Genomic DNA, 26646 nt, shown 5'->3' with positions numbered 1-26646 from the left:
CTAATACTGGAGTACGGTTAATGAACAGTGTCTAAACCACAGTGTCTAAATGAAACAGTATTGTTGAAATACATCTGAAAGGTTAGTCTGTTGGTGATATGAAGCCCTATTCACAATCAACGTATGTTTTTGATTTAAGTTTATTCTTTCGAAACTCTCTCTTACCTTGGGGGCAGGGGGTGGGGAGAAAACATATTTAAAGAGTTAACGTTTTGAGAACAGGGCTTGTGGTTCAGAGTCTTCCATGTCACAAACAATCAAGCAAACTACACTGCAATCCGACACATCAGTGAAATAAGCTTTCATTTAAAAATGTCCAAAGAACTGACACACACAAAATGATACAGAAGGATGACGCAGTCAAAAATAAACCCTTTATCACATATTCTTACTGTTTAAATACAAAACACACATCAAATCACACCCAAGTCAAACCCCTTTCCTTTATTTTTTTTATTCGTTTTTTATTTTAACATTTCCTGTTCTGAAAAGTTGTTCCAAGTATACAATAAAGAAAATATTTCTTATCATGTTGTCACACGCATGCATCCCTCTTGGCATGAATACCTATTACCCAGAGTTCTCTTGGCCTGGTTTCCAGGCTGCTCACTGATTGGAGGAGGGCGAGAGAACCGCTCACCATGCTGAGAAGGCGGGTACACATTTATCAACAGTGTGATTCCAAAGACCTCCAAACAAAAAAAAAACACACACACACTCACAGCAAAAGCACATCTATCAACGGACAAAATCTCACCGAATAAAATGACAACCACATTCAGCCAACAGAAGTAATAATAGGCGATTATTACGGCAAATAGCGGTGACATTTCTTGTTGTATCTTTTTGACTTTAGACTTCTTCTCTTCTGTACACAGAAAGAGAGCTCTATTAAAACAATTCCATCTGATTCTTTAGCTAGAGGAAGTGTTTTCTTAAGTCTCCTCAGATGGTAAGCTGACCAAGATTCCAGTTGCTTCCAGAAGAGAAAGCACTTTATTCATAAGACTTTTTTTTTTTTAATGGAACTTTTAATGAAGCATTTAAAACTGGTCCCTGGTTATCCCCTAATCCTGTTTAAACTGGGAATTTCAGTACAAAGCTGGTTCAGACTCAGTTGTTTCTACATGTACTCCAGTGCAGTACTGGTTGCTGCTATCCACCCCAGGACAGCCCTGTAAATGAGATCTTTGATCTATCCTGGATAAGCTGAACTTGAACGGAACGCGCCTGCAACGTTTCAGTCTTTTAAATGATACTTATTAGCAGGCATTTTAAGCCACCTGATCGAGCCCTTTCATTTGCAGGTGTACACTAGCTCCCACCTCGTGCTAGGAGTGCTTGTTTCAGTAGCGTTCATTCTTATGCTGGTACTGCACATGTTTGGTCTCCACTTTCTCAAAGCCCAGCTCTTTTATCAATGCTGCACACATCGTTCTCCTCCATCAGTTATGAACAATTCCATTCCTCTCGCTAGTTATCAGTGTGTAGTGTCTCTATGAGGATGTCTTATGCTAAATCAAACTTTAATTCAGATTGATGAGTACAGCATGTCAAAGCTATCGCCCATGGCTCAAGTCGTCTGTTGTGTTCAATCTTTCACTGATTTCTCTAAGGGAATGCATATACCTAATTCAGCTGCAAATGCACCCTCATAACATGAGCAGACAAAATAAAGACATTGGAATACATCCAAACTCAGCAGCACTGTACTAATGTCATTGTCTTAAAACAGGACTAGAATGCTGCCATATCTACAGCACTGATATAACACAGTATTTGATGTATTTCAAGTGCATTCGTTCTATCAAACTACTTCATTTAAACATTTTCCTGTTGGTCGTAAACTTAGGGTTCAGTAATAGCTAACCTGCAACAAATCCTTGGTCCTGCAGTTTGTACTGTATCAGTGAATATGCTGGCACATTTCACATGCATATCTGCCTCTGCCAGTGTATTGTACTTGGAATAAATAATACAGAACAATGCTTCCTCTAGCTAAAGCAGTTCTCCAGCTCATGGATGATGTACACCTCTGGGTAAAGCTGCTCTGCTAATGAGTTTAACAATGATATTTGTGTGTATTTATAGATGTGATCACATACGCTGTCAATCTTCCACACTTTTATGCTGGGTACGCAGGGACAAACATTTCTACTGAGCTCTGGAGTAAAAGCACAGGGGCTTAGGTGAGGGTGGACAACAAAGCCGCCCGAAATGTGCCTGCAAGTCTTTTTCAGGCTTCGAGGCATTCAGAACCCACAAAAAATAAATACAAAATAATATCATGCATCGGCCATATTCATAATGTGTGGTTCAGCTTTCAGTCGGCAAACAGAACCTTGACCAATGGATTTACCAACACATTCTGTATAGCATGTCAGCAGCTTATGCAAAGCAAAAGCATGCTCTGATGGATTTCAACAGCAGGAGTTCACTTTGCATACTGCGATGGTATGACCACTGGCGTTAAAAACATATTTGCTGCATTTACCTGGGTGTACGTCAACCTGGCACAGAAACTGATCCTGCATTCTCTCAAATCCAAAAGATTATTACTAGCAAAAAAACAAACAAAAAAACATACTCATTGTTTCAGGAGCAAATTGGGTCTTATAATAACTAAAATGTATTTGTCATTTGATAAGTAATTATTTTATCTTAGATCATCTCTGTGTAAAATAAGTTTGTATCTATTTTAATGAATAGTAGATTTAAAAACCTCTAACTCATATAAAGCAGCTATTTCTTGCTCGGTGATTAATTGACTCACACTAAATACAATACAAATACACTGAAAAGGGGTAAGTTCGGTCAGTATTTAGCTCTGCTGCAGTTTATATGATTAAAGCTAGATCTCATGGTCTATAACAAACTGCTCCTTCCCCTCAGCGTCATTCACACCCATAAAACAAGGAGACAACATTTTACATTCAGCTTTTTATATAAATTGACAAGGTTGGTGATTTTTTTTTTTTATCCAAAACAAGTTGCATGACAAATACAGAAATACAGCTGTGATTAAAAAATGGTGCTATTATTAACATGAATTAGCCTAAGGAAACAGCCCTAGGGGTTGAGTATGATTTACCTTATGTGTCCATAGTTTTGAAGTTTAGTTTCAGATGTACATGTTTAGGCAGTTACAGCATGCGGCCACATCTAGATACAGCGTTTTGCACAATGTTACATGGAAGAAAGGGCTTTACATCCATTTTTATTAGCTAACACAACTCACTGCCTCTCTGGATGTGAATAGAAAGATTGTAGTCTGGTACAAACTACAATACAGCTTTTGAACAATAAACGTTCCAAGGAACAGCCCCCCCCCCCCCCCCCCCCGGACTATATGCAGATATTTATTTTTTGGGGAGTGGATTAAAAGGCATACAAAATGAATAGCCAGCCTTGCTATGAAACAGCAGGCGTTTCCTTTCTTTACTGAGTCTTTATGAGAGGAAGATGACAGTCACTGCAGAGAGCAGGAGGGACACAAGGGTGTATGTCACTGATGAGCTCCCCAATGTTGCTGGAAGCCCCAACATGAATGGTTCCAGGAAAGATTTGTAAAAATAAAATCAAAATAGAAATAAAATCGGTGCATATGACAATGTGATGATCCATTGGCGTCCAAGGTCACAAATGAACACGGACAAGGGGAGGAAGGTAAGGGGAGAGGGGGGAGGGAGAGAGAGAGAACGAGAAAGAGAGAAAGATAGAAACATAGGTCATAAATACAGAAACTTAAGAATCAAAGGTAAATTGAAATGAAAATAAGTCAACACAGGTTAGAGAAAAGTTAAGTGCACATAACTAGAAGCCAAAAAAAAGAAAAAAAAACAGCGAGGGAGAAGCTGAGCTGATGACATGGGACGACATAGCAGGCCAAAGGTTAAAGTGTGAAGGTCAGTAAAAGGTCAGCAAATGTGGATGTGGTGATTCAGAAGGCTGTAGTGATTAGACGTGTGTCGGGAGAAACAATGAACATTGAGAAAGAACAACTTCCCTGTTTTGACAGAATAAGTTAATCTGCTCAGAAAAATCTACCCCACCCCGCACTCCTATCTGCAGTGCAAACTCTACACCCAAAACACAGCAGCGACCATTTCTGTTGTATCCATTCCCAACATGGAAAGTTGTCCTTTAAAAAAATAAATAAATAAATAAAATTGCGAAGAATGTTTCTAGATGTAAAACACTGAAGTAGTAATGATGATTGAATGCATTATCTGGGGTTATTACGCACTCTGCAACAAGTATACTGGCAAATAAAATAAATGAGCACCAGCCATGGACTGTGCCCTGCTCAACCTTAGCTTGGGAGGTTTGGATAATTTCATTAGGACCAACTAATTCCATCCTTCCAGCACCATTAAACTGTGCCAGCAATATTCCTAGCCCTGGATATTTCAACCAATACCACTGGCATCTAGGTTACACTCAGATAAAACCCCAGAAAGGACAGTTAACCCAGTCGTGCATGAGGAGACTGTTAGACATTGACATCAAGCATTAGCACACTTGCAATGCAAAAGACTTACCTGCACTTGCATGCTTTATGAAAATCTACCAGCTTTTTTTTTTTTTTTTAATCAAAAAAAATAAAAAAATAATAGCTGTTCATAGCATCAAAAACAGAGGTGAGAAAAGCACGCCGTCTTGCGCATCTGTTAGCAACGGTGAGTTTATTTTTCTAGGTTTGCAACAGGCGTTATCAAATTGATAACTGTTGAGAGTTCTGGGTGTAACCAGGACACAGCAGTTTGCAAGTTATCTTGATCTCTAACCCCAGAATCATGTTGGCTACCAGTGATGCGACCAATTTAGCTGCCATCCAAACCTCCAGTGCTGTGTGGCTGGATCAACCCAAGCGTATGGGAAAGCATGTCCCTGTGTCATGCACTTGCTGTTTGCTGGTAATATTTCACTGAGTTAAAGCACTAACAGATTATTCCTGTCAAAAGCGTTACCATGCAATATCACAGGGCTGCATCACCTTTTGAGAAACTGAGCAGTTTACGAGCATGAATTTAACAGAACCAGGGTGCAGTTATTTCTTTCTGAAGATATGTAACTGGCATCCTAAAAATGTACCGAATACCAAATCTCTTCAATAGACTACGTGATTTGAAGACCAGTTGTACACGCTGCCTGCACGTCCCTTTTAATCCGATCTGTTCTCGGATTAGGATCAGTTGCTCTTAAAAGTACACAGAGCTAACAATCTTAAATCTTCTCTACTATGTGTCGCCAGCACTTCCCAGGTCCTACAAAAACACATCCAAAATGACTTTTAAAACCTCCCATGAAGACTGGACGTGCTGTGCGAAGCGCAGCTTCAGATGCATTGCGATGGGGAGGCAGCTCTGCTGCCCTGTGATAAATGCACAGCTGTATTACAAAGAGCACTGTCAGCTGGGTGCAGGCCTACAGCGACCCTTTTAAAATAAGCTTGGGATTGCGTTGTTTTTTTTTTCCTATAGCGGAAATGCGGTTACCAATTTATTTTAAAGCATAACAGCGGCGCTGAAGGTGACCCAGTATACTATCAGTGTTCCTTTTTTAAAATGATCAGAGCAAACTGCGATGTATGCGGGGTGCCAGGGCCCGACACCCGACTGTCAGTGCTGCTGTTAGCATTGTGGGCGTACCTGGCATGGAGGTGGGTTCTGGAACGGTCCTGAAAAATAAGGTGCTTGGTTTTGATTTTCCTTGCTGGTTCTCCGCCACCACGTAAATCTCATACTCTGTGTTCCACTCCAGACCTCCGAGAATGGCGTACTCGCTGTCGGCTGGCAGTCTGATCTCTGGTTTCCAGTCGTCCATTTGTTTCTGCGTGAAAAGAACCAGGGCGAGAGAGCACGGGGCTATGAGGGGGAAATCACACCAGAGACAGGGGAGCCCTGCCAGCTTGTGTACACTCTCTCCACGGACCTCATTTCAAAGCTTTTGAATGGACCTTGTCAAAACTCTATTCAATCATCTGTCTGTCCCCATTTGGTCTTCAGTTCGGCAGAGTACATGCACATTATTGCACTTTGTAATACTATACAATTAGACTTATTGGGTGAGCACTGTTTTTTCATTCTTTATGAGTTTCCAAACAGTCCACGTGCTTCTTTTATACCGTGGTCCTGCCAGTTAGTCCTATATTATAATGTCCTTAACCTCTTTTTAATTGCATTCAACTATCAAAGAAAGTTCTTTCAGGAGACAAGACTTTGTACAAGCACAATTATACAGTAGTGCTGGATACTTCCCATTAATGATGGTCTTTGATCATCGGGACTGGTTAAGCACTATAAAATCAGCCCTTGCCATTTTAACACACAGCACAGGAAAAATGCTACAGTAGACACATATATATTGTAATGAAATTACATGCACAAGTATACAGACTCTGCTAAAGGCACTACTTTAGTAACACTGAATACATACTGCAGTATAATTCTGTAAGGGGTCTGTGCTGCTGAAGATACTCACAGCTCTGTACCGGACTAGGTAATGTCTGATGGGAGAGCCGCCATCATCCTGCTTGATCCAGTTCACTTTCAGAGTGTTTCCAGACTCATACGGCTTCCCTTCCAGTTTAGGAGGACTGGGTTCCCCTGTGAAGAAAATATTGCCGGCACTGCAATTAGGAAATATGGAACACGACTGCGCTGGGTTCTGGAGTTCAAAGAGCCTAGCTGCAACAATGATTCCATTTCCATTTAATATACAAGTGAATTGGTCCCACTAGTCCAGTTAGACTCATGCGCCATTTTCTTTTATGCTACTTTATACGGCTACAACAAAAGCCTTTCAAAAGGACGAGGATCAGCGCAAACCCTTTTGATCTCAAGGGTTGGGCTCAATCCTAAGCCTGTTGGCTCTTTGCAGTTTGAAGCACTTGGTTCAGTTCAAAGCAATTAAGCATTTTTTTTTTTTTGTACCGTTTAGAAAAAGCTCCCTGGACGATATCTGTTAACATTTTACAGCACACAGAACGGGGATAGCGCTTCATTGAGTCGAGTTCTTCTGCTAAAACGAATGTATTCACGTTTTCCTATGGGTCAGTCATACCCTTCAATTAGTGTGACAGTCCCACTGTGCATGCAGCAGCACTTCGATTCCTGTTATCTTTAATTAGGGTTATTTAGACAGCGTTGGCTTAATACATAACAATATGTGGTTAAATGCAGTGACACGGCGAGTGCTTATTTAAAATACATATTAACTCGTGCTGGGGACTATCCAATTGATTGAAACAGCAGTGGGTTTAAATTCCACCACTGTTTAAATAATTCATAAATGTTATGAAAATCAATCTTTCTTGTCTGTAAAAATATGAAAATAGCTCAGGTTCACATTTGAATGATTTAAAATGACCCCCCCCCCCCCCGCCCCCCACTGTTCAGACCGCATTTTGCCGACACTAATGCTTGAGAACGTTGTATAAATGAGATCCTATGGCGTACAGAATCGATGTAACTCTGGCTCTTTCAAGCAAAGTGCACCTTACAAAGTTTGGAAAAGAAAGACCATTTCAGTGTTGCAGTTTGGGGTTTGCAAATGCATTTTTGTTCTCCTGACAAGAGACAAAATCTCAACGGAACAAACTCTGTGGAAGTGGGCGAGAAGACTTGTAAAGTGCAGAGCGCTCCCTCAGGGGTCTTTGTTCTAGATCCTAGCACTCCAGTGAAGAGACATGTGGCAAATCTAATTAGCTTCAACATGTTGTTTGGACAAGTTACCAGATTACATCTAATTATTATATGTATGGTGGTGAGGGTGTGCAGGATACTTGCACAATTAAAAACATTTACAGCTACAGCTGAAATTAGCATGATAATTAAACTCTCTCAGAGCGCACACTTCCTATCTCTTTGCTACAATTAAAATGCGATGCTTACATGGGTACTTTTGGTCACTTCATTTATTAGGGGCCTCTGCCTTGACACAGATACAAGAAATCAATTATGTTGCAACTGCGTTTGCAAGAGTAATTGAGGTTAGTCGACAGTGGCAAAAAAATAATAATATGAACATTTTGCTATTTTTTAAGTAACCACAACAACGTCTTATTATAAGTAGGCTGTAATCAATTCTAAATAATAATATCATTCTGTTTAACTGTCAGTAATTCAGGAATTATTATTGCTGTAACATGGAGTTGTATGACATACTAACACTTTTGCTTTGAAGCTGAACCAATCTGGCATTTAAATTTATTTTCATTTGCTTTGAGGAGATCCTTTTTTTTTTTTTTTTTTTTTTTTTTACAGCGTTGGGGACGAAATGCTTTTCCAAATGGTTTATCTGGAAGACAACTTCATCCCGAACTTGATCGTATGGGCAGTGTTTACAAAAAAAAAAAGACTCAATGACAATACAGGCTTAAAGTCTTTGTAAATCTGGGGCAATATCTACTGATAACCCTTTCCAGTTCTCCAACTGAAATTAAAACACTCAGTATGGAGCTGATGTTTTTCAAACAGAAATAGTTCAGAAGCTCAACATTTTTTTTTTAATTGTTTGCAGCAAATATTATCTCGCAATATACAAGATGAGCCACTAAAAGTGAACTACTATCACTTATCACAACACAATCCATAACACATTGGTCCCCATGAATTAAAGCAAGAATTTAAACAATCTTGTAATTCAAATATACATCGCTGAAAATGAAATAAAAAGAGTTAGTGGCAAAGAAATCATTTAGAGGTGAAGAACTAGTTCAGTCATGAGCATCACTCCTATTGTTAAGTGTTCACAATTGCTAAGGAGGAAAGAAATCATGAAGCTTATGAACACAGGGTTATTAGTTAAGAATAACATGCTCTAACATGCAACACTGCGGTGACTCACTATGTCATGATAGTGACCTGGTTTGTGCATCGTAGTTAATGAGAACTGCTGGTCCCATTTACACCAAGGGTCTTCATTTACAAAACCAAGGACCACTTAAACAATCCATTTAACTGTAAACCACTTTAAAAACACAACATCTATCATTTCCTGTTCAGAAATTGTGTTCTAAAGATAAAAAAAAAAAATAATAAATTAATTTTAGCGGGCTGACTGTCAACAATGATGGTTTGGTGCCAAAAATATTGTTCGCCTGCTGGTCAATATTGTAATTACACTACTCTCTGCCAAGCGTTTCTCTCGGGGATAAAAACATCTAAATGGTCTGCACACCTTTATGGTATATAGGGAGCCCTTAATGAGTTGGCACAGCTCTGAAGTATCAGTGAACCAATGCAGTATTCTTCTTGTCTAGCATCACTTTGTATATCATTTTCTTTTCCAGTCATCCTGGTGGCTCTTTAAAACTCAGAAGATTAAAGCACACCTCTTCTCCAACACGTCTCCGCTCAAAGTGCAGCTGGTACACCAGAGTGTGACTGTTAACCTTTCCCCCCTGCAACATTCCCCCCAGTGGATGAAGAAACGCATTGGTAAGAAATACCACAGTGAACAAGTGTGGTGTTTCCTCCATTCAGGAAGGCAGGTTGGTACCATCTGAATCACGCTGAGTTTTAAAAAACAGAACAGGATATACAAAATGGATCGGAACGAGAAGAAGGATGCATTAGTTAGGATAACTGTGGGATTTCATTCAAGCAACCAAGTTGTTTTTAAGGCCTAGTTGCAAACACGGTTTATTGTTTACTCGTTTTGTCCATCCTTCCACCCTGAAAGTTGGTAACTAAAGCAGGTGTAAATGGGACTCAGGTTAGGTCAGTAGGTCAAAACACACACCAGGTGAAGAAGAGGTACACTTGCAAGACAAAAACACGAACAAAACATGCAAAAAGAGAGGCTTTCCAGTCCGCCAGGACGTGACCCAAAAGGCTTCAAGAATAGAAAGAGAGGGGGTTAAGAAAGAGACAAAGAAACTTGCATGCATGCAGCAATGTTTGGCTGTTATCTCTGTTAGTCCTTTTGGGGAAAGTGGTTGGGTCATTGTTCCATGTCCCCTCTTCATATAAAACAATAAAAAAATAAAATACAAAAAGAATCCAACTAAAGTAAAAAGTGCAATGCTTTTGAGCAGTTCAGTGGCTTCACAAGGTTTGTCGATTGTTATTCATTTAGAAGTGTGAAAAGGTTTTTATTCTTTGGTAGCAGGGGAAAGCGGTGTCAAAATAAATTTCAAACGTGAGGTTTTGTTAGCTTGCAAGTGTGGTGTTAATGACGGATAATTTGGATCACTGTATCATTTTTTGGTAAAAATGAGGAAAGATTGGTCTAGTTAGAGGTCAACCATTTGTTTTGTTTGTAGTACTGGATTTCACCCCCAAACTACTCTGGCATGAGCTGGCTCTTAATCTGCAAAACCTAAGCATTAAGCAATACACTCTGCTGGTCTAGCAGTGGAATCAGATGCTGTGGCACAGCAACCACTATAAATCCAATCCAACAACTGCTACTGTAATTTACATTTCACATCCATTACACAGTTTCCAAGTGTAATGCATCTGAAGTTGCATATGTCTACTGTAATAAAGTGCCATATTGATACATACATATCGTATATAATAATTTCCAGGCTATTGCTGGGACTTTGGTATCAAATTATTGATAATAATATTTAATAATCTGGTATCAAATTGTTAAAGATTATTAATTTAACTAAAGCAAAATGGTTGAACGTCCAGGTTAAATTTCAAATTTGGTTTTACATGACAGATTAAACATGCAAAGATTGTTGATGGTTTTTGTTAAGTCTGAAGCCCATTTAAGAAAGGGGATTGTGTCTAACTTGGTCCCAAGTGAAAGATCAAGCTACAGAATTGTTGCCCTACGTGAATTTGACCAACCAGAACAAAGAGTTTACCTTCTGTTAGCCAGCGTGGACGACATCATCAGCACCATGCAAGCCACATGACAAAGTCACATGATACGCACGCACATGATTGGTTGAAAGGAAAGTGGAGGAGGTCACATGGAAAATACAAAAAAATTAACAAATTGATGAAAACATGGTCAAGGTAACAAAATAACAAGAGTTAAAAGACCAGAAAAAACAAACAAAACACTTAAAAAAAAAACACATTAAAACCATGAAACAATAGGGAGATTAAAACAGTATTTCCTCTGGCTGAAAGAGATAAAAGACTTAAAGCATTTTCTTAATTTTCTTTTGGTTAAACATGTAAAGTAAAGCGAAGCTTCTTTTTGCATACTATTTAGCAACACTGATTAAAAGCAATTTAAAAAGAGCTACAGAGGAAACTCTGCAGTATTAAAAAAATACTGTTCGACAGCAACCAACCACAATATATAATGCACATCGCGAGACCGTCAACTTGGCGTGTAAAAACTCACTTTACTTGTTTCATTGAAAACCCAGGCGCTGAAGGAAGACAGACAGACAGGCTGGCTGTCAGCCCAGGACTCAAACAACAGCCCTGCTTCTAGGAAGGCCAGATACCCAATTATTTTAGCCCTGGCAAAGTAATAAAAATCATGTTGCTCTGCTCAAATCTCACTCTGCCAGATGTGCAAGAGGAGTTCTTGCCAGTTTCATTGTTCAAATGAAGCGTTTTTTGAAATGTCAGCACGATCAGCTCTGGTTTATAACCGCTCCGAACGGTTGGCTTTACAGTTACGGTTTAAATAAAAACAGAAACAGAAAATGTAAAGCCCCAGTTACTATAAACTTCAAAAGAGTGTTGTCTACAATCAAGTTTAAGGTTTAGTCGATCTAAAACTAGAGCGATATCGCTGTTAAATTGTGGCTTTTCCTCATTGGAACTAAAAGCCATCTAGAAACCGTCAGGGAGCTACATTCCTGTTGGTGTAAGATCCTTGTTTAATTTGTATTGTGTGTTTCGGAGGGATACCCCACCTATAACTCAAGGCCTACACACAACTCGATGGCAGTCTCTGGAATGATGTATTTAACGCAGTCCTTCCAGTTTAGTGTCGTGTACACATACCAACCTGGGTTTAAGCAATGGAAAAACAATGTTATTTTCTACAGGCCAGGTTGTTAATAAATCATACTTACTGTAGTTTCACTGTAAAAAAACAAAATGCAATTAATAATGAACACAATACACACAATGGCTCGAAACTATGATTTTCCAGAATTACAAAAGCAGTATTCATAACTATACATATTTCATGAAACTGAACACTAAGCAGTAAGAGGCAGTTGTTATATGCAAGAGGTTATGGACTAATGCTTTGTAATTGAAACACCATCGTCCCATAGCGAAGTTGTCCTCATTTGATAGGAATGTTTGGGCAGGATTTCACCAGCTCAGAATGTTCTATCCCACACTGGTCCTTTTACTAAAGAGAGGATGTTGAGGACAACGCTAGATGTCAGGGTTGACACAGAATGTTATAAGGAGAAGATCGCATACTGTGCAAGCAGCAAAAAGGAAATATGTCATCTGTCCACAACCAGTAGCTCATACCTCACACTATTCTGTCCAGGACAAATTGACCTAAATAAAAAAATGTGTACAATAAACCATGTTACAGCTACTTAGGGGTTGGCAAAAGTTTTATAGCACACCTGGGAATGGGATTTCATAACCTCTCAAACACGCAAGGCTGGTGGTGAAACATGCTTTTAACATCTACCTGGCACATTTATCAGCAACGCTATAGAAATCCAGAAAGGTCCCATTGCTCTCCATTTATCACCTGTGTTCTGCTTAACAAAAACTTTTAGTGCCTGGAATGAGTCCTAGATAACGCTCTTCCCCGCTGTGTAGGCAATGACAATTCAAATAAACAATGGCATCTGTATCTATAGAGAGCTGCTCACAAAGACTTTGCCCGGCTGTTGTTATCCAAAGTCAGCAGAAACGAGGCTTTTTGCAGCCTCTCGAGCAGCTGTTCCATCACCTGGTTCTGTAGATTGAGTTTTACAGAACTAATTCCACGTGGTGACGACAATTACTGTACCCTGCTGTCCAAGACACCAAGAAGATCACCTTATACAATACAATCGGACACTTGCTTCATGCAAAGAATAAACCATTAATAATAATACAATGACATGTAGCAGACCAAAGCCAAGGGTGAGAAGACAAGCATTCTGGGATACCATCATGAATTCATGCAGTACCAGTATTACTAAGCACTGCACTCTAGAAATAGGATCCAACTGTCCCATCCTAGTTCCCTGAACAAACACATCCTTAGCACTTCTAATGGTCCTTGTTATTCAGACATTCTTGATTGGAAACCACCCAAAAAAGTAACCTTGCCAATCTTTAATATACCGCATTCATCAACCAGGACACTACTGCAAAATTCAAGCATCACTCTGCAGCAATTCAATGCCGGGGGGAATTGAATCATTTTGTTATAAAATTGAGTACAAAGATACACTCTCACTCATATTTCAAGTACTAATGTAAGTGAGCCGATAACACCTTAAAATGGAAGTCTCTCTCTCTATTTGGTCGTACTAAAGGTGTGAGTAAAGATACCCCATTCTCTGTTAGTAAACCGAAGAGCATCTTACGCAGCAGTGAAGCTAACTTACCAACATCTGTCGTAAGTATCTCAGTGAATGCATCAGTTGCAGAGAGGGTGGATTCTAGATACACTGAGCTGGTGTATAACATTTCAGAGGTCACAGAGACAGGAGTTGCAGCTGAGAGGAGGAATACATTGGCAGCAAAACATGGCATTTAGAAAAGGTCAGGGAAAGAAACATGGAAAGGCTGTCAATATCCAATCAAAAGAGACAGCTTTTCATCCTAAATGACAGCAGGACTGACTTAATTCATGTTTAAACCAAATTTAAAGAAACAGAAAGCATGCCGATTGTTTACTCGAGCAGCAAGTGACACTGGGAACAAACAGGTCCATGCTAAATAAATGAAATCTAAATGCAATTCCATAAATACTATTAAATCAAATTTAAAGAAACAGAAAGCATGCCAATTGTTTATTCGAGCAGCAAGTGACACTGGGAACAAATGGGTCCATGCTAAATAAATGAAATCTAAATGCAATTCCATAAATACTATTAAAAAAAAGGCTTTAGACAGGATGCTTGTATGACAAATATGACAAATAGAGTTCACCTAGAAAGTGTACTCGCTGAAGCATTACAAAACCATTGCTCCCCACATGGAAAACATATTGTTTTACCATTCTGTCCATGAAACAGCTCCATACCTAATAAAACATGTCTGCAGGATAAACCTCCAGCAGGTTTTATCTCCACACAAGAATCTGTGTAGCTCATGTTTAGAAACCCAACGACAACGTATTTCTAACATGCGTACTGTGGCCACTTTTGTATCCTTCGACAAACAGTGAAAGCGGCTGTTTCTAGAAGGCAAAACATTTCTTCCAAGCTGTCATCCAAAAGGGAATTTAAAATGGTGCATTTTGACTTTCAACCATCCTCATTTCCTTTACGGAGTGACGCCTCTACAGCAGCAAACAACAGGCCATTCCTGGAAATCCTTACTCACTGTCCTCGACTGGGTCTCCAGAGACTGGAGTTGCAGACTGTGTTGTGAATACGCTTGCCACTGTGGTTTCAGGTGGATTCCCAGACGCTGAGTCTGTGGGCTCGGCAGTCATTATAAACTTGAATACGTTTGCTCCTGTTTCTTCTAGAATTAGCTGGGTGGTGCTCACCGTTACTCCGGTAATAAGCTCTTGAGATGCGAGGGCTTTGGTTGCTTGTAAACTTTGCTCCTCTTGAGCTGCTGTGATACTCTCTATCTCTCCAGCAGCCGCTTCCATAGATATTTTTTCCACTTGGCCCCCAACTGGATCTTCTGTAACTTCTGTAATGTACACTACAGGCACTATGCCATCCGTTTCCACTGTGGGTAACGCAGTGCCGACAGTATACTCTTCCAGGACCAGGTTAACAGGCATTCCGGTTGGGTGTTCAGCAGGAGACTCCACAGGTGCTCCGGTGGCCAGCTCTGACACCACCTCTGATGGAACTGTTCCTAATCCACCCATTTGAACCACTCCTGGCTTTTCGGTTGGACTTTCTTCAGTAGCTGGAGGCCTTTCCGTGAGTGGTCCTGCACCACGGCCAGGTTCAGTGGACTCTGGCACGTGATCAAGCTGCATAAGGATATCTGTCCCCTCGATTGCACCTTCTGATCCTGTTGTTTCCACAGTCGCTTCTTCTGTGGCATCCATTTCCTTTTCTATCATTTGTACTGTTGTTACTTCCTGCACATGTGTTCCCTCATCTGTTACCACCACGGGTAGGACATCAGCTTCTGCTGTTGTTAATTCATCTGCAGTTTGCTCAGTATGAAGCAACACCAGAGATTCAGCAGATGAGAAGGCCTCACCCTGTGGATCTCCTGCAGCAGATGGATGTAAAGGTTCTTCCTCAGATTCAGCAGACTCAGTTTCACCCTCAGTAGGTTCAGTGGGTAGATCTGTGGCCACAACCACGTCCACAGGAGCTGTTGGGATCAAGGGAATGCTTGACACTTCAGTTGTGTCTCCTTCGGTTGGCTCTACAGGGATATCATCAGCTCCTGATGAAAGCTCTTCTACGTAGGTTACTACAGCCTGTTCCAGGTCTTCTTTGTCTTCTTCCAGCAAGTTTGATGAACTCTGCTGCTCATCACCTTGAGTGTCTTCTTCAGATTCTACAAGTGCACCCCCCTGGGCATTCTCATGTTCTTCGTTTGCTGAAAATAGCCGGCGGGCACCAAAGAAAGAGATGCGGTCTCCTTTCATGAAAGCAGACTTCAACTGGTGGGCTTTGAATTCCTTTGTAAATTGATTTGCTTGAGGGGGATTATAGTTCATAAGAGAGAAATCAATTTCCTCTACCAGCGGAGACTTAGAGACAGGTGCGTAGGACAACAGCAGGACAGTAAGAAGCTTGTACTCTGTGCATGCGACAGAAAGAAACATTATTTTACGCAGCTGTTAATAAATAATTGTGCGGACTATTACATTACCTCGTGCTTTGTAAACCTGTAAGAAGCAGGGTTATGGGGTGTTTTCATTTCGTGCATTCTGACCATGAACTAGAATACAATTTCTCCACTCAATGGCACCTAAAGCTTGTTAGACTGATCAGCGTACCGTAAATGTAATGCAATCCTAAACAAAAACACAGCTAGATTTTTATTAATTCCCTTAAGAAACACACATACAGCAACACTTCAAGGATAAAAGTGGCACAAAAAACAAGGTGTGTTTCACAAAAGGATCATGTCTAATATTTGAAAACCATCTTTCGATTAAAACCTCTGCCTTTGCATTAAACGCATGCTTCTCAATCAGAGAACATTATAAAAAAAAACAACTCATTAATCATTTTCCATATTGGCATTTGCGCTTTTAGATCTGTTTAAAAAATGACACCAGGTTAAGATTTGACAGCTTATGCTGACATCAGAATAATATTAGGTCAGTGCATTATAGAGGGATCAACTGCTGTTAGCTGCTAGTTGCAGAATAATGACACTCAATACCAGACCAGGACAGTCAGGGAAATCATTATAGTACATGTGACGCCTACAGACAGATGTAGGCAAAGATACACAGATTTAATATAACTGCATGTCATAGTCAATGAAGATGTGCACTTTTAGCTTTTTGTTTCATTGGTTATCGTAAAAGCAGATGGCAGTACTGAGGGTATATAGTCAGATTTGTGTGCTCTGTGTTCCACGTTTTTTAATTAAAAGACGATTTCACTCTGTCTTAGATAAACTCAATCCTCAACAGGAAACCTCACGTTCAATTTACTTTTTAGTATTATTATTATTTTAAAACCATACCTCTCCTGACAAAAATGTAGCCAACCGAGAAAATGTTTTGAAAACCATCAAATGTAGTCTGGAAGTAAATGTGATTTATTTGCATGCACTTTCTTAGGTTACCTATCAACTGTATTACAGTTAAGCGATGCACACATACATCTATGGTGAAAGCAAACAGATTAAGATTAAGACAGCCGGTAAGATCAATGACTGCCTTCATTTGTTGTGGATGCTGGTTTATTACATTAAATTATGATCCATTCTTCACTGTCAAGTCGTAAATTAAAACGAGAAAAAATATATGGCAAGTTGCATGCAATTACTGGAGGCATTTAGTTCGACATCTGCTGCATGCTAAGGACATTATCTTCTCAACGACTAGATTTCTTTAATCAGCACTAAAGGCTACCCAGTTACATCAAAAGGCTACTAAAAAAAAAAAAAAAGATAAAATGAATTATCTTTTTTATTTTCTCTTTCCCCTGACCCACACCACAGAGTGAATATTTTCCTTTTCAATCTGAAAATCAGCACACTGGGTTCAATGGTAAAATATTCGACGAGGCACAGGCTGGTTTTGCTTTGACTGCGAGGGAACGACTGGCAGCTTTTACAAGGACAGCGTGGGACACTGCATTTGTTAGAGGACCCATTTGATTGAGGGCTCTAAAAGGTTGGCTATTTAAAATAAATCACGTGAATTAGCAAACTCCTCCATTTCATTTTATGAGCAGGGGCAGAACATGCCCACTTACACTCACACGATTAAACAGAATGAAGCCTAAATAACGCAATAGGATAAGCATTTGTTTTTTGTTAACTAACTTCGGAACCAGCTTCTGCAAGGTGTATATATATATATATATATATATATATATATTTCTACACACACACACACACACACATACATACAGTACGTATATTTAAGACTGCATTTGTGCTTTTCTATCACAATGCTGCCTGATTGCACTTGACTAATGTTTAGTAAATGTCTGACGACCCTGGATCATTGCATACCCAATCATCTACCCTATTTACATTGATAACAACAGGTCTTCAGGAGAGCGTCTTTCTTAGATTTACACTGAATAGCAGGGAAGGACGCCTCACGCTCCATTGGATTTTATGGGCCCCTGTCTGGTGATGTAAAAAGATTCATCTTTCACTGCAATGCTTTCGGCATGCAGACCGCTGTCGGGGTGCACCCCTCTGAAAGCATCTTGAGAATTAGTGACCGTTAAAATCTATCAGTCGTAGGTTGTGACACAAGCCTGCAAGCTGCTAATGTCCTTTTGATTACACAGACACGGTGAACCTGTTCAGGATACTCTCTGCTTTAATGTGCTTGGCTAAATAGATAATAAATAATAAATAAGTCAGTGAGGATGTTTAAGTTAAAGTAGTCCAAGATTAAACAGGGTCTGTGAAACCAGCCGCAAGTGTACAAGACTATTTTTCCTAAACAATACATTTCTCTACTAAGGCAACACAATGTTTTACTGCAGGACGGCAAGGGTGCACCAAGCAAGCCAGGAGGAGGCTGAGCTGATGCTAGAAGTCCTAAGGGTTTAACTAAAGTACATCTATTAAGGTAGCCGACACAAACCTGTATCCTCCCAAAGAGAGTTAAATATGTTGGCTGAAGAACATATGAAACAATAAACATACAATTAGGATACAATATATAAACAATTAAACCAACTCGACTCTAATGGCAAAGGAATGGGGTTTCTACAAGCCCACTACCAAATGTTTTGTTGCACTGCATGCTTCAGGATTCGGTGCACTTAGCTACTTGGAAAATGGAAAACAGTGACGTTTGCAATCATGGCATGTTTGAAGAGATTCTAACCAGAGATATGCAGCGAGGGCGGCTAAGAAATTGGGCTGTTTTAATTGTGTTATATACAGTACAGTATATACCACTCCCACAGCCAGACTAAGTGGCAATTTGGGTTCAATGAATAATTGAAATGGATTGATAGAAAAGAGGGATCAGAATAACCAGAGTGATACAACCAGGACCACTATTTTAACAAGCAGGATTCTCTGTACTATAAAATCACATTTTCTGTTACATCATATTGTTATATATATATATATATATATATATATATATATATATATATATATATATATATATATATATATATATATATATGCACAGTAAAAGTATATCAGAACTCTACATCATGACAACGGAATCATTGTATCAATAGAATTGCTTTTCGCTTTGACCCTTTCTACTACAGCAAAAATTAAAAAGAAGGGTTTTAAAATGCAAGGAGAATTGTGAAAGAGGAATGATGAAAACGAGAGACAGACAGGAATGAGGGAGTCACTTACGTGTGTAAAGGAGGTCTTTGATGTCCAATGAAATAGAGAAGAAAGAAAGAAAGAAAAAGATGGATGAAAGATGAGAAAAAATGGTTTCACAAGCGGAATAAACAAAATACTAATAAATAAATAATGTAACACACACACACACACATGAGTAAATAAATTTAAACTGGAAAGCATTCGGATTTCAAAATAAAACAAAACGTAACATATGCTGTGTTTAGTGCTTGGCAATTCTTAAGACTAAAGCACTTTAAGTGAGTAACACATCTAATACTGGGTAAGCACTGTTACTATACAGTAATAAAGAAACCATTGCTACTACACACCTATCTGGATCTGAATGCTCATGACTATTGTCACGCGTGGGGGTCAGTTCGACACATAAGAGAATGCGCTACAATTGGCGGAAATACAAATCAACCGAAAAACAATTTTACAGGGATTAACCAGGAATCTTTTGAAAGCTTGCAAAAGCTAAAGCAGAAACTACATACAAAATCGTGTTTGAAATGAACTTGTTAAAGAGACATTTCTGCTGTTTCTTGGAATAGCTATTTCAATTCTAATGATGTTTAGGGGGCGCTTATAGAAATGTGATTCACTGTGCTTTTCATTTCCATGCGTACTTAAAGAGCGCTGAAGCTTTAATTAAAGACAGTGCTGTAGGCTGTTCTGTCAAGGGCGGTTGATCGTGATGTGATAATTTCCCGGAAGACTGCATTATGGAAAATGTTTTTTAAAGCTAAAGCTTATAGGGAAAGGAGCATACTTGAATACAGACACTCCGACACAAACACAAAATGTTTATTTGTTCACATATTTGGTGTTTAAATGTAAACTTTTTGTCAAAATCTAAAATCAGAAACCTAACAATAATCTGAAAGTTCATATTGACTGTCCAGTTTGTTTACATAACCCCAAAGACAGCCTTTCCTTCTTGCTGCTTTGTCACAAACTGTAGCTCTCTTTCCACAGACTATAGAAATGCTATCACTGGAGGCTGTGTGGTTCAGTGATTAAAGAAAAGGGCTTGTAAACAGGAAGTCCCCGGTTCAAATCCCACCTCAGCCACTGACTCATTGTGTGACCCTGAGCAAGTCACTTAACCTCCTTGTGCTCCGTCTTTCGGGTGAGACGTAATTGTAAGTGACTCTGCAGCTGATGCATAGTTCACACACCCTAGTCTCTGTAAGTCGCCTTGGATAAAGGCGTCTGCTAAATAAACTAATAATAATAATAATCACTGGCCTCACAAAGGGACAGCGTTTTAAAATATGTAAAAAAAAAAAAAAAAATACATGCTTGCGTTGCACCACATCTTTGTATTCTGTAACTAATTACTGGGCAGTAAGTTTCACGACTTTGTCAGACAAGTTACAAATATTTTATTCCTGAATATTTGCAGTCAAAGGATTGCTTCTGACTGCTAGACATACTAGTACTTTATATATATACCTGTATTGTAACCAAACCAAGGATGTGTAGACAAACTAATTGTGCTGTCCTGTCTTTATTCAATAAAGGATCTCTTTTGCAACAGGGAATGGATTCTTCAAAGCCTAGGGGTTGGCTGCAGAAGTATGAGATGGTCCATAAGATGTCAGATACTGGAATAACAGGGATTCTGAAAAAGGTGTTCTGAGTCGAAGCCTTGGCTTGATGACTCGCCAGCATGCTAAAACAAACCATTAGACAAAAGACTGACCCATCAAAGACTACCTCTGGGGACGAATGCAGTCCCTATAAGATCCACCAAGCCGTCCCTGACTAGCATCAGGCATTTGTAATTGTATATATACAGTATACATATATATATTCTCATTGACTTATCACCCGGCCACGCTGAGTAAGAGACATGGGATTTCAATGCATTTCCCCTGCAGCCTGTGTCACGATGCTAATGCATTATTTGCAGTTGCACGTGGGTTGCTTCTCTGACCACGGCTTCAAAGGAAGGAGTTGCACTTACGGACTGGCTCAGTCTTGAAGACAGTGGATTCGCTGCTTTCTCCCTGCCCCTTGCCATTGATTGCAGACATTCTCAACTCGTATCTGCTATCGGGTCTCAGACCAGTGATGGTGATCAGGTTCTCTGTATACACTGGGGGAAAAAAAACACAAAACACACACACACAAGGTAGAAAGCTGGTCAGGAACAAGCTGATGATCCAGAGGGGCTGAGGTTTTGGGTAAATGGAGACACAATGTCTTCAGTGAGAAACGCTCCGGTTGCAGTGTATAGAGGTCAAGCCGGACTCCAGTTTTGGTTAAACTATCCTCTATCAAAAGGCAGCCCGTGAGACACGGACTGACTACCGGGCTTGTCACAGTGACAAGATGTACCCCTAACAAGAACAAATGAATAAAGAAAACACTGTCCTGAAACCTGGGAAAGAACAGAAAATCTGTTTTATTTTTTTTCTATACACATGAATAATATCACTGTCAGCTCATGAAGTAAAGATACAACACAGCATTCCCTAAGGCAAGTTTATAATTAATGAAATACACTTTTTATATACTTCCCACTGATATATTTCACACAGTGGCACATATACAAATGATCACCTTGCTTATGATTAATATGTTCAAAAGATTTTGATAGAGACTGAGACCGAGAAGAAACGACATGCCGTTGTTTTAGACACGTCTGTAAATCAGGACAGCGTTACACTGACTTACGTCTGGTGGCATGAAAGCTAAGTTTGAAGAAATAGGTTTATATCGGAAACGTGTCTGATAGCGGCTCCCACATTGAGGTGTGCTGCAGTGAGCAACTCTTAGGCGCTAACTATTTAATAATATTGTTTGTAAAAATAACAAAGCTCCGCTGCAGTGGGTAAATGACACTGGATAAAATCTAGCTAAAATTCCATTCGTGGTGACAGACGAAAAGGACAGACCAAGAACATGGGGGTCAAGTTTAAATGTAGATAAATCAAGGACTTGAAAAGAACGTAAACTTCTCAAAGTCGGAGCTGTCGCCACCTCAGCCCTCTCTAATCCTGTACAGAACTCACCATTTCTGGCGTCAAATTCCTTCCTCATCCACTCGCTGGTCCCCACGATTCTCCACTCTGCTTTGTACTTGAGGACAGGCACTCCACCACTGGAATCAGGCTCCTCAAATTCAACTCTGGCTGTGCTGGAGTAGGGACTCACCTCATTGATCAATGGGCTTGACGGGACCTCTGGAAGACGAAGCAAACATTGATAAACTGCTTCACCGGGGCATTGCTTGCATTTCTACTGTTATATAAAATATAGAAGTCTATTCAATCGATCTAAACCGTGCAAGATCTCAATACAGCTACTATTGCATCAAGGCAAGGTTAGAAAAATCAAACACTCTGCATTTGAGTGTCTTGAGGGAATTTCTGTCTATATAAAGCACACCACGGCACAGATGGTCCTTCCTAATGATTTATAAAACAGCAGTGTTGAGATCAATTGAATTCGCCCCAGTTGAAGACATTTAACTTTTTAATTTCTGGCATCAGTCATGAATTTGAAATCAAGTTGGCATTATACTTTTCAATTATGCAATCTTAGATTTTTTTTTTTTTGTTTTACAATTAGATTTTGTTTTTTTATTATCATTTGGAGAAACTTAAATTTAATCGTCACGTAAGTACCTGAAAAAATCTATAATCTACACAGGTGCTTCAATGACCTCACTATTCGTATCATGTAATCAGGTATCACGATTCACTCGGGCATCACACTCCAGAATGCAGAACACTGCATGCATGTGGTACAGCTGTCTCTCTGAAGCACACTGACCTGCTTGAATAAGTATAAACTCCTTGGATTCCTGTCCGATGCGGTTCGTAGCTGTGCAGTTGTAGTTGCCAAAGTCGCTCTGAGAATCTGGCGTGATCTGGAATAAAATGTGAAAAACTTTTTTTTTTAAAGTTAGACAGACAAAAGTAACTTTCTGATAGAAACGTGCCGAGCTACAGTACAGACGAGACAAGCGCAGTTCCTTCTCCCCAACCCCCCTCTGATGTTTATATGTATGGCTGCAGAAGCCATACTGAGATGCTATTGTGGAGCAGGCAATCTCACTCCGCTCAGCCTATACCACAGAAACAGCTGGGAACAGCTGGATGTGGATCAACTATGACAGCAAGAACAATACAAAACACCATATACAGTACCCTACAATATTGTAGTGGGTGTATATAATTGAGTGTTACATACATGTGACTGCAGTTAAATAACAAAAACATTGACAAACAGCTTTAAATACAGTACAGTATGCAAAATACCTGCTTCTTTAAGCACAACAGCACTATCATTTTAAAATCCCTTTTTTAATGTCTTATTAGCACCACCAATATTATCACTGCCCCTTTCTTCTAGTACTGATGAAACTCAGCTGCTGCTTCCCGGGACTTAGTCATGTGTTGTAGTTCAGTCTCTACAGTGGTCTGCAAAGGTAGGTAAGGGTGCAGCAGTTTATCTACAGCATACATGTAATATCTGCAGAGTTAAAACTAAGAAGCTACCCAGCACATTGAACTGGGAGGGGTGGGGGGCAGTAATAATGGCAATACAGCTAAAAGAGGCAATGAAATCAGACGTTAATGAACTGGTTAGCGCTTCTCTAATGCTCATGCATGGGCGGTGAGTTCAGAATAACGAAGCCTTCGTTACCAATCGGAGACGGTTTGATCAAGGTGACGTACCTCGAGGAAGCTGGCGGTGGGGGTGGGGTAAATCTTGATGTTGGTGGTGTTGGCGTTTGGCAGCTGCTGTCCGTCCCTGAACCAGACAATGGAGGCCCCAGGGTGGGCAAAGACCTCACAGGTGATGTTGGCAGGGTTTCCCTCCCAGGTGTAGACTGTGACTGAGCCCTGCAGCTTGGGAGCATCTGAAAAGGACAAGCAGCCCCTTTATCACTCCAGCACCCAGCTCTCTGTCAAGGCAACAGCGTTACTGACAGACCCAGGTATTGCTGCAGCTCAACTGCAGCCTGGCAGGTTTCTACCAAAACGGTGGAATGTTGATAAAGTCAAGTTCCCTTTAAGGTGTTATTATGCATTTGAAGAATAGCTTCTGCTGTTATACTAGTGGATTAACTCCACTTATAAAGCGCTGGAAAGACACAGCATCCATTGATTATTAACGTCTTGGTCAGCATGTTGTGCGGACCTGCTGCTCAGGAAGACCAAGCTGTCCAGCAGAAGAGATGTGGAACTGATGTTCTGTCTGCTTTGCAAAATCCTTCCGAGTTCAGGGTTTTGAATTTACTTTCGTCATTAACCCACAAAGCGGTTTGAAATGTACTGCAATGTACCGAACATGAAAAGAACATTTAAGCACACATTCAGTTCATCCTGTGGTCTATGAATAGTCTGAATTCGTTCTCTTTCAGAGCAAATCCTGTAGGAGGGCTCTTGTCAAGCAGCAGTGTATCTGAATGATCCCATTTTGTTTCATCTTTGCTGAACCCGGGGTTTCAACAACCACAGTGCACCGTCTGTCTCTAATTACACCCTTTTGACAAGCGCCGAACCCTAACTGGATTAGAGCAAAACGGCACTTGGCCTAATTGCAGCTGAAAATAATTTCCCAAATTGTATGTGCTGATGCTATCTCCTGTTCTTGCAGAGATTACAGTTGTTTGAGGGGGAAAGGGACATTAATCCAATTACACATGCATTAACTGGGTCACATCTGATCAAATGAAAGTGTACTCTTCACAATAGTGTTTGTTTTTAAGGTTATTTGAAGAGCCTGGGTATATCCATGCATGCTTTGTGTTTATACTAATATTTCCGAATACAAAAAATGTGATCATTTCAATGCTGAACTCAACATCCTACAGCTGAATATTATGTCAAAAACTACTTCATCTTTAAATTATATTATTTTGGTTTCAAATGCATGTGTTTTTAAAAAGCACACAGAAATGTAGACCGCATGGTGCAAGTTATTTTTTTTAAAGGCACTTGCATAATATCAAATCTCAAAGTTTTAAATAAAATAGCATCTGTGAGTTTAAATGTTAGAAAATGTGCTTCTGTCAGGTATAACAGCTTTTCATAGCAAAAGCATGGACAAGTGTAATACAGCACCATGAAAGCATGGTAAAGCATAGGTTGTAAAGCACAAAAAGGTATAGTAAAGGAAAATCAAATAAAAAGCAGAATTACTGTGGCACTACGGCTTGTTTCGCTCCAGAACATGAAACATGCCTCCTCTCCCCCTCAAGCAGTCAAGTTACAAACAACAAGCACAGTGAGAATTCTTACAGTGCACTTCAAGGAACATAGACTGTGAGTCTTGTCCAATGGAGCTCCTGGCAGTGCAGACGTACTGGCCAGCATCAGTGTACTGGATATCCTTCAGCGTCAGGGAGGAGACTCTGCCATCACTGCGCACTACCACATTACCATCCAGACTCTACCAGGAAAGAAGAGCAAAACAGAGGTTAGTCCACAGTCAGCTGTCACGGCACATCCGCTGTCACTTATTCTATACACTAGCGCTCAAACTGCTTAACTAGCTGTGGCTTTGTGATGTTCTAGGGTAAGATAGAGTTTGAGACTGTGGGTTCCAGTTGAGGGATGTTTGAATGTTTTATAGATCGTTTTGTTTAATTAAATCAAGCTCATGAAACCTTTTCTCACTTTTTTTTGCATATTTTTCCCCCGAGTTGGACTGACTCTACTCATGGCCAGTATTGCTGTACATGTTTAATTCAGTGATACACTACACATGTATGTCACTGCACGCTTTTCCTGCAGATTTTTCTTTAGCTTCTTCTAATGTAGTTTGCTCGGGGCGCCACCACAGGCCAAATATTCTTGTTTTTATAGATATTTTTTATTTATGGCACAGCCGTGCTTGAAATATGACGACAACTAAGACATTTTCTGCTTCCATTAAGCAATGTTGGGTTTTTCTACCTTTGATAACATACACAATAAAAGAAAAAGAAAAACAAACCAAACAGAGTGCCTTCAACAGGGCCACCTATCTGGGGTCCCAAAGCACCCACTGCTCCCACACAACCTTTGACATTTGTTTAAGTCTTTCACCTGCCAACCTTAAGACCAAGAAGCAGGTTACAAATACTGAAAATCGTCCATTCAAAAACGATAAAAAAGAAACACGCACAGCATTCTATCACAGGATCAGGTCTGCACACTAGTAGAGAGGAATGTAAAACACATATACAAGCACAATAAAATACTGATGCTGCACGAACTGTACTGTACACAGAGAAAAACCTATGCTCAGACATTAAAACCACACACACACTCACACACACACACACACACACACACAGTGTTTGCTTCTTTACTAGCAATAACATCCAAATGACTACCCTTGAGAAGTTGAAAAGCTTTTGCAGAACACCAAGAGGCTAAATGGACTGTGCAAAGGCTGCATTCCTATTTCTATTGACCTATTTAATTTTCTCATGCCCTGAATTACAGTGATAATTCAATGCAAAACAAAGATGCCTTACACAGTACAGACACGTGCAGGCAGGCAGCTAGGAGGGTAAGCAAATGCTACATTCAGTATTACTTGCTTATTTAGCAGACAACTTTATCCAAGGCGA

The 26646-nt window shown here is 39.9% G+C and overlaps 1 protein-coding gene across 13 annotated transcripts in view; it reads right to left on the bottom strand.

Annotated features, from left to right (window-relative positions):
- LOC117397411 (neural cell adhesion molecule 1-like) overlaps positions 1–26646 on the bottom strand; it is a 157459-nt gene that overhangs the window by 10142 nt on the left and 120671 nt on the right. For 6 of the 13 annotated variants that reach the window (XM_059009649.1, XM_059009651.1, XM_059009652.1 and 3 more), the window contains 7 exons: positions 25328–25478; positions 23759–23943; positions 22851–22947; positions 22088–22258; positions 21037–21168; positions 6484–6608; positions 5652–5832 (listed from right to left, as the gene is read on the bottom strand). In XM_059009649.1, coding sequence (XP_058865632.1) covers positions 5652–5832; positions 6484–6608; positions 21037–21168; positions 22088–22258; positions 22851–22947; positions 23759–23943; positions 25328–25478 — 1042 coding nt within the window. Of the gene's footprint in view, positions 1–953; positions 3530–5651; positions 5833–6483; positions 6609–10825; positions 15843–19070; positions 19086–21036; positions 21169–22087; positions 22259–22850; positions 22948–23758; positions 23944–25327; positions 25479–26646 lie in introns of those variants that run through there. The other 7 variants (XR_009311076.1, XR_009311078.1, XR_009311077.1 and 4 more) reach the window with 3 other exon arrangements.

This window comes from Acipenser ruthenus, chromosome 39, assembly GCF_902713425.1.
Source record: "Acipenser ruthenus chromosome 39, fAciRut3.2 maternal haplotype, whole genome shotgun sequence".
Taxonomy (NCBI): domain Eukaryota; kingdom Metazoa; phylum Chordata; class Actinopteri; order Acipenseriformes; family Acipenseridae; genus Acipenser; species Acipenser ruthenus.
Note: the sequence above shows the minus strand (reverse complement) of the source record. Positions and strands in the feature narration are given on the sequence as shown.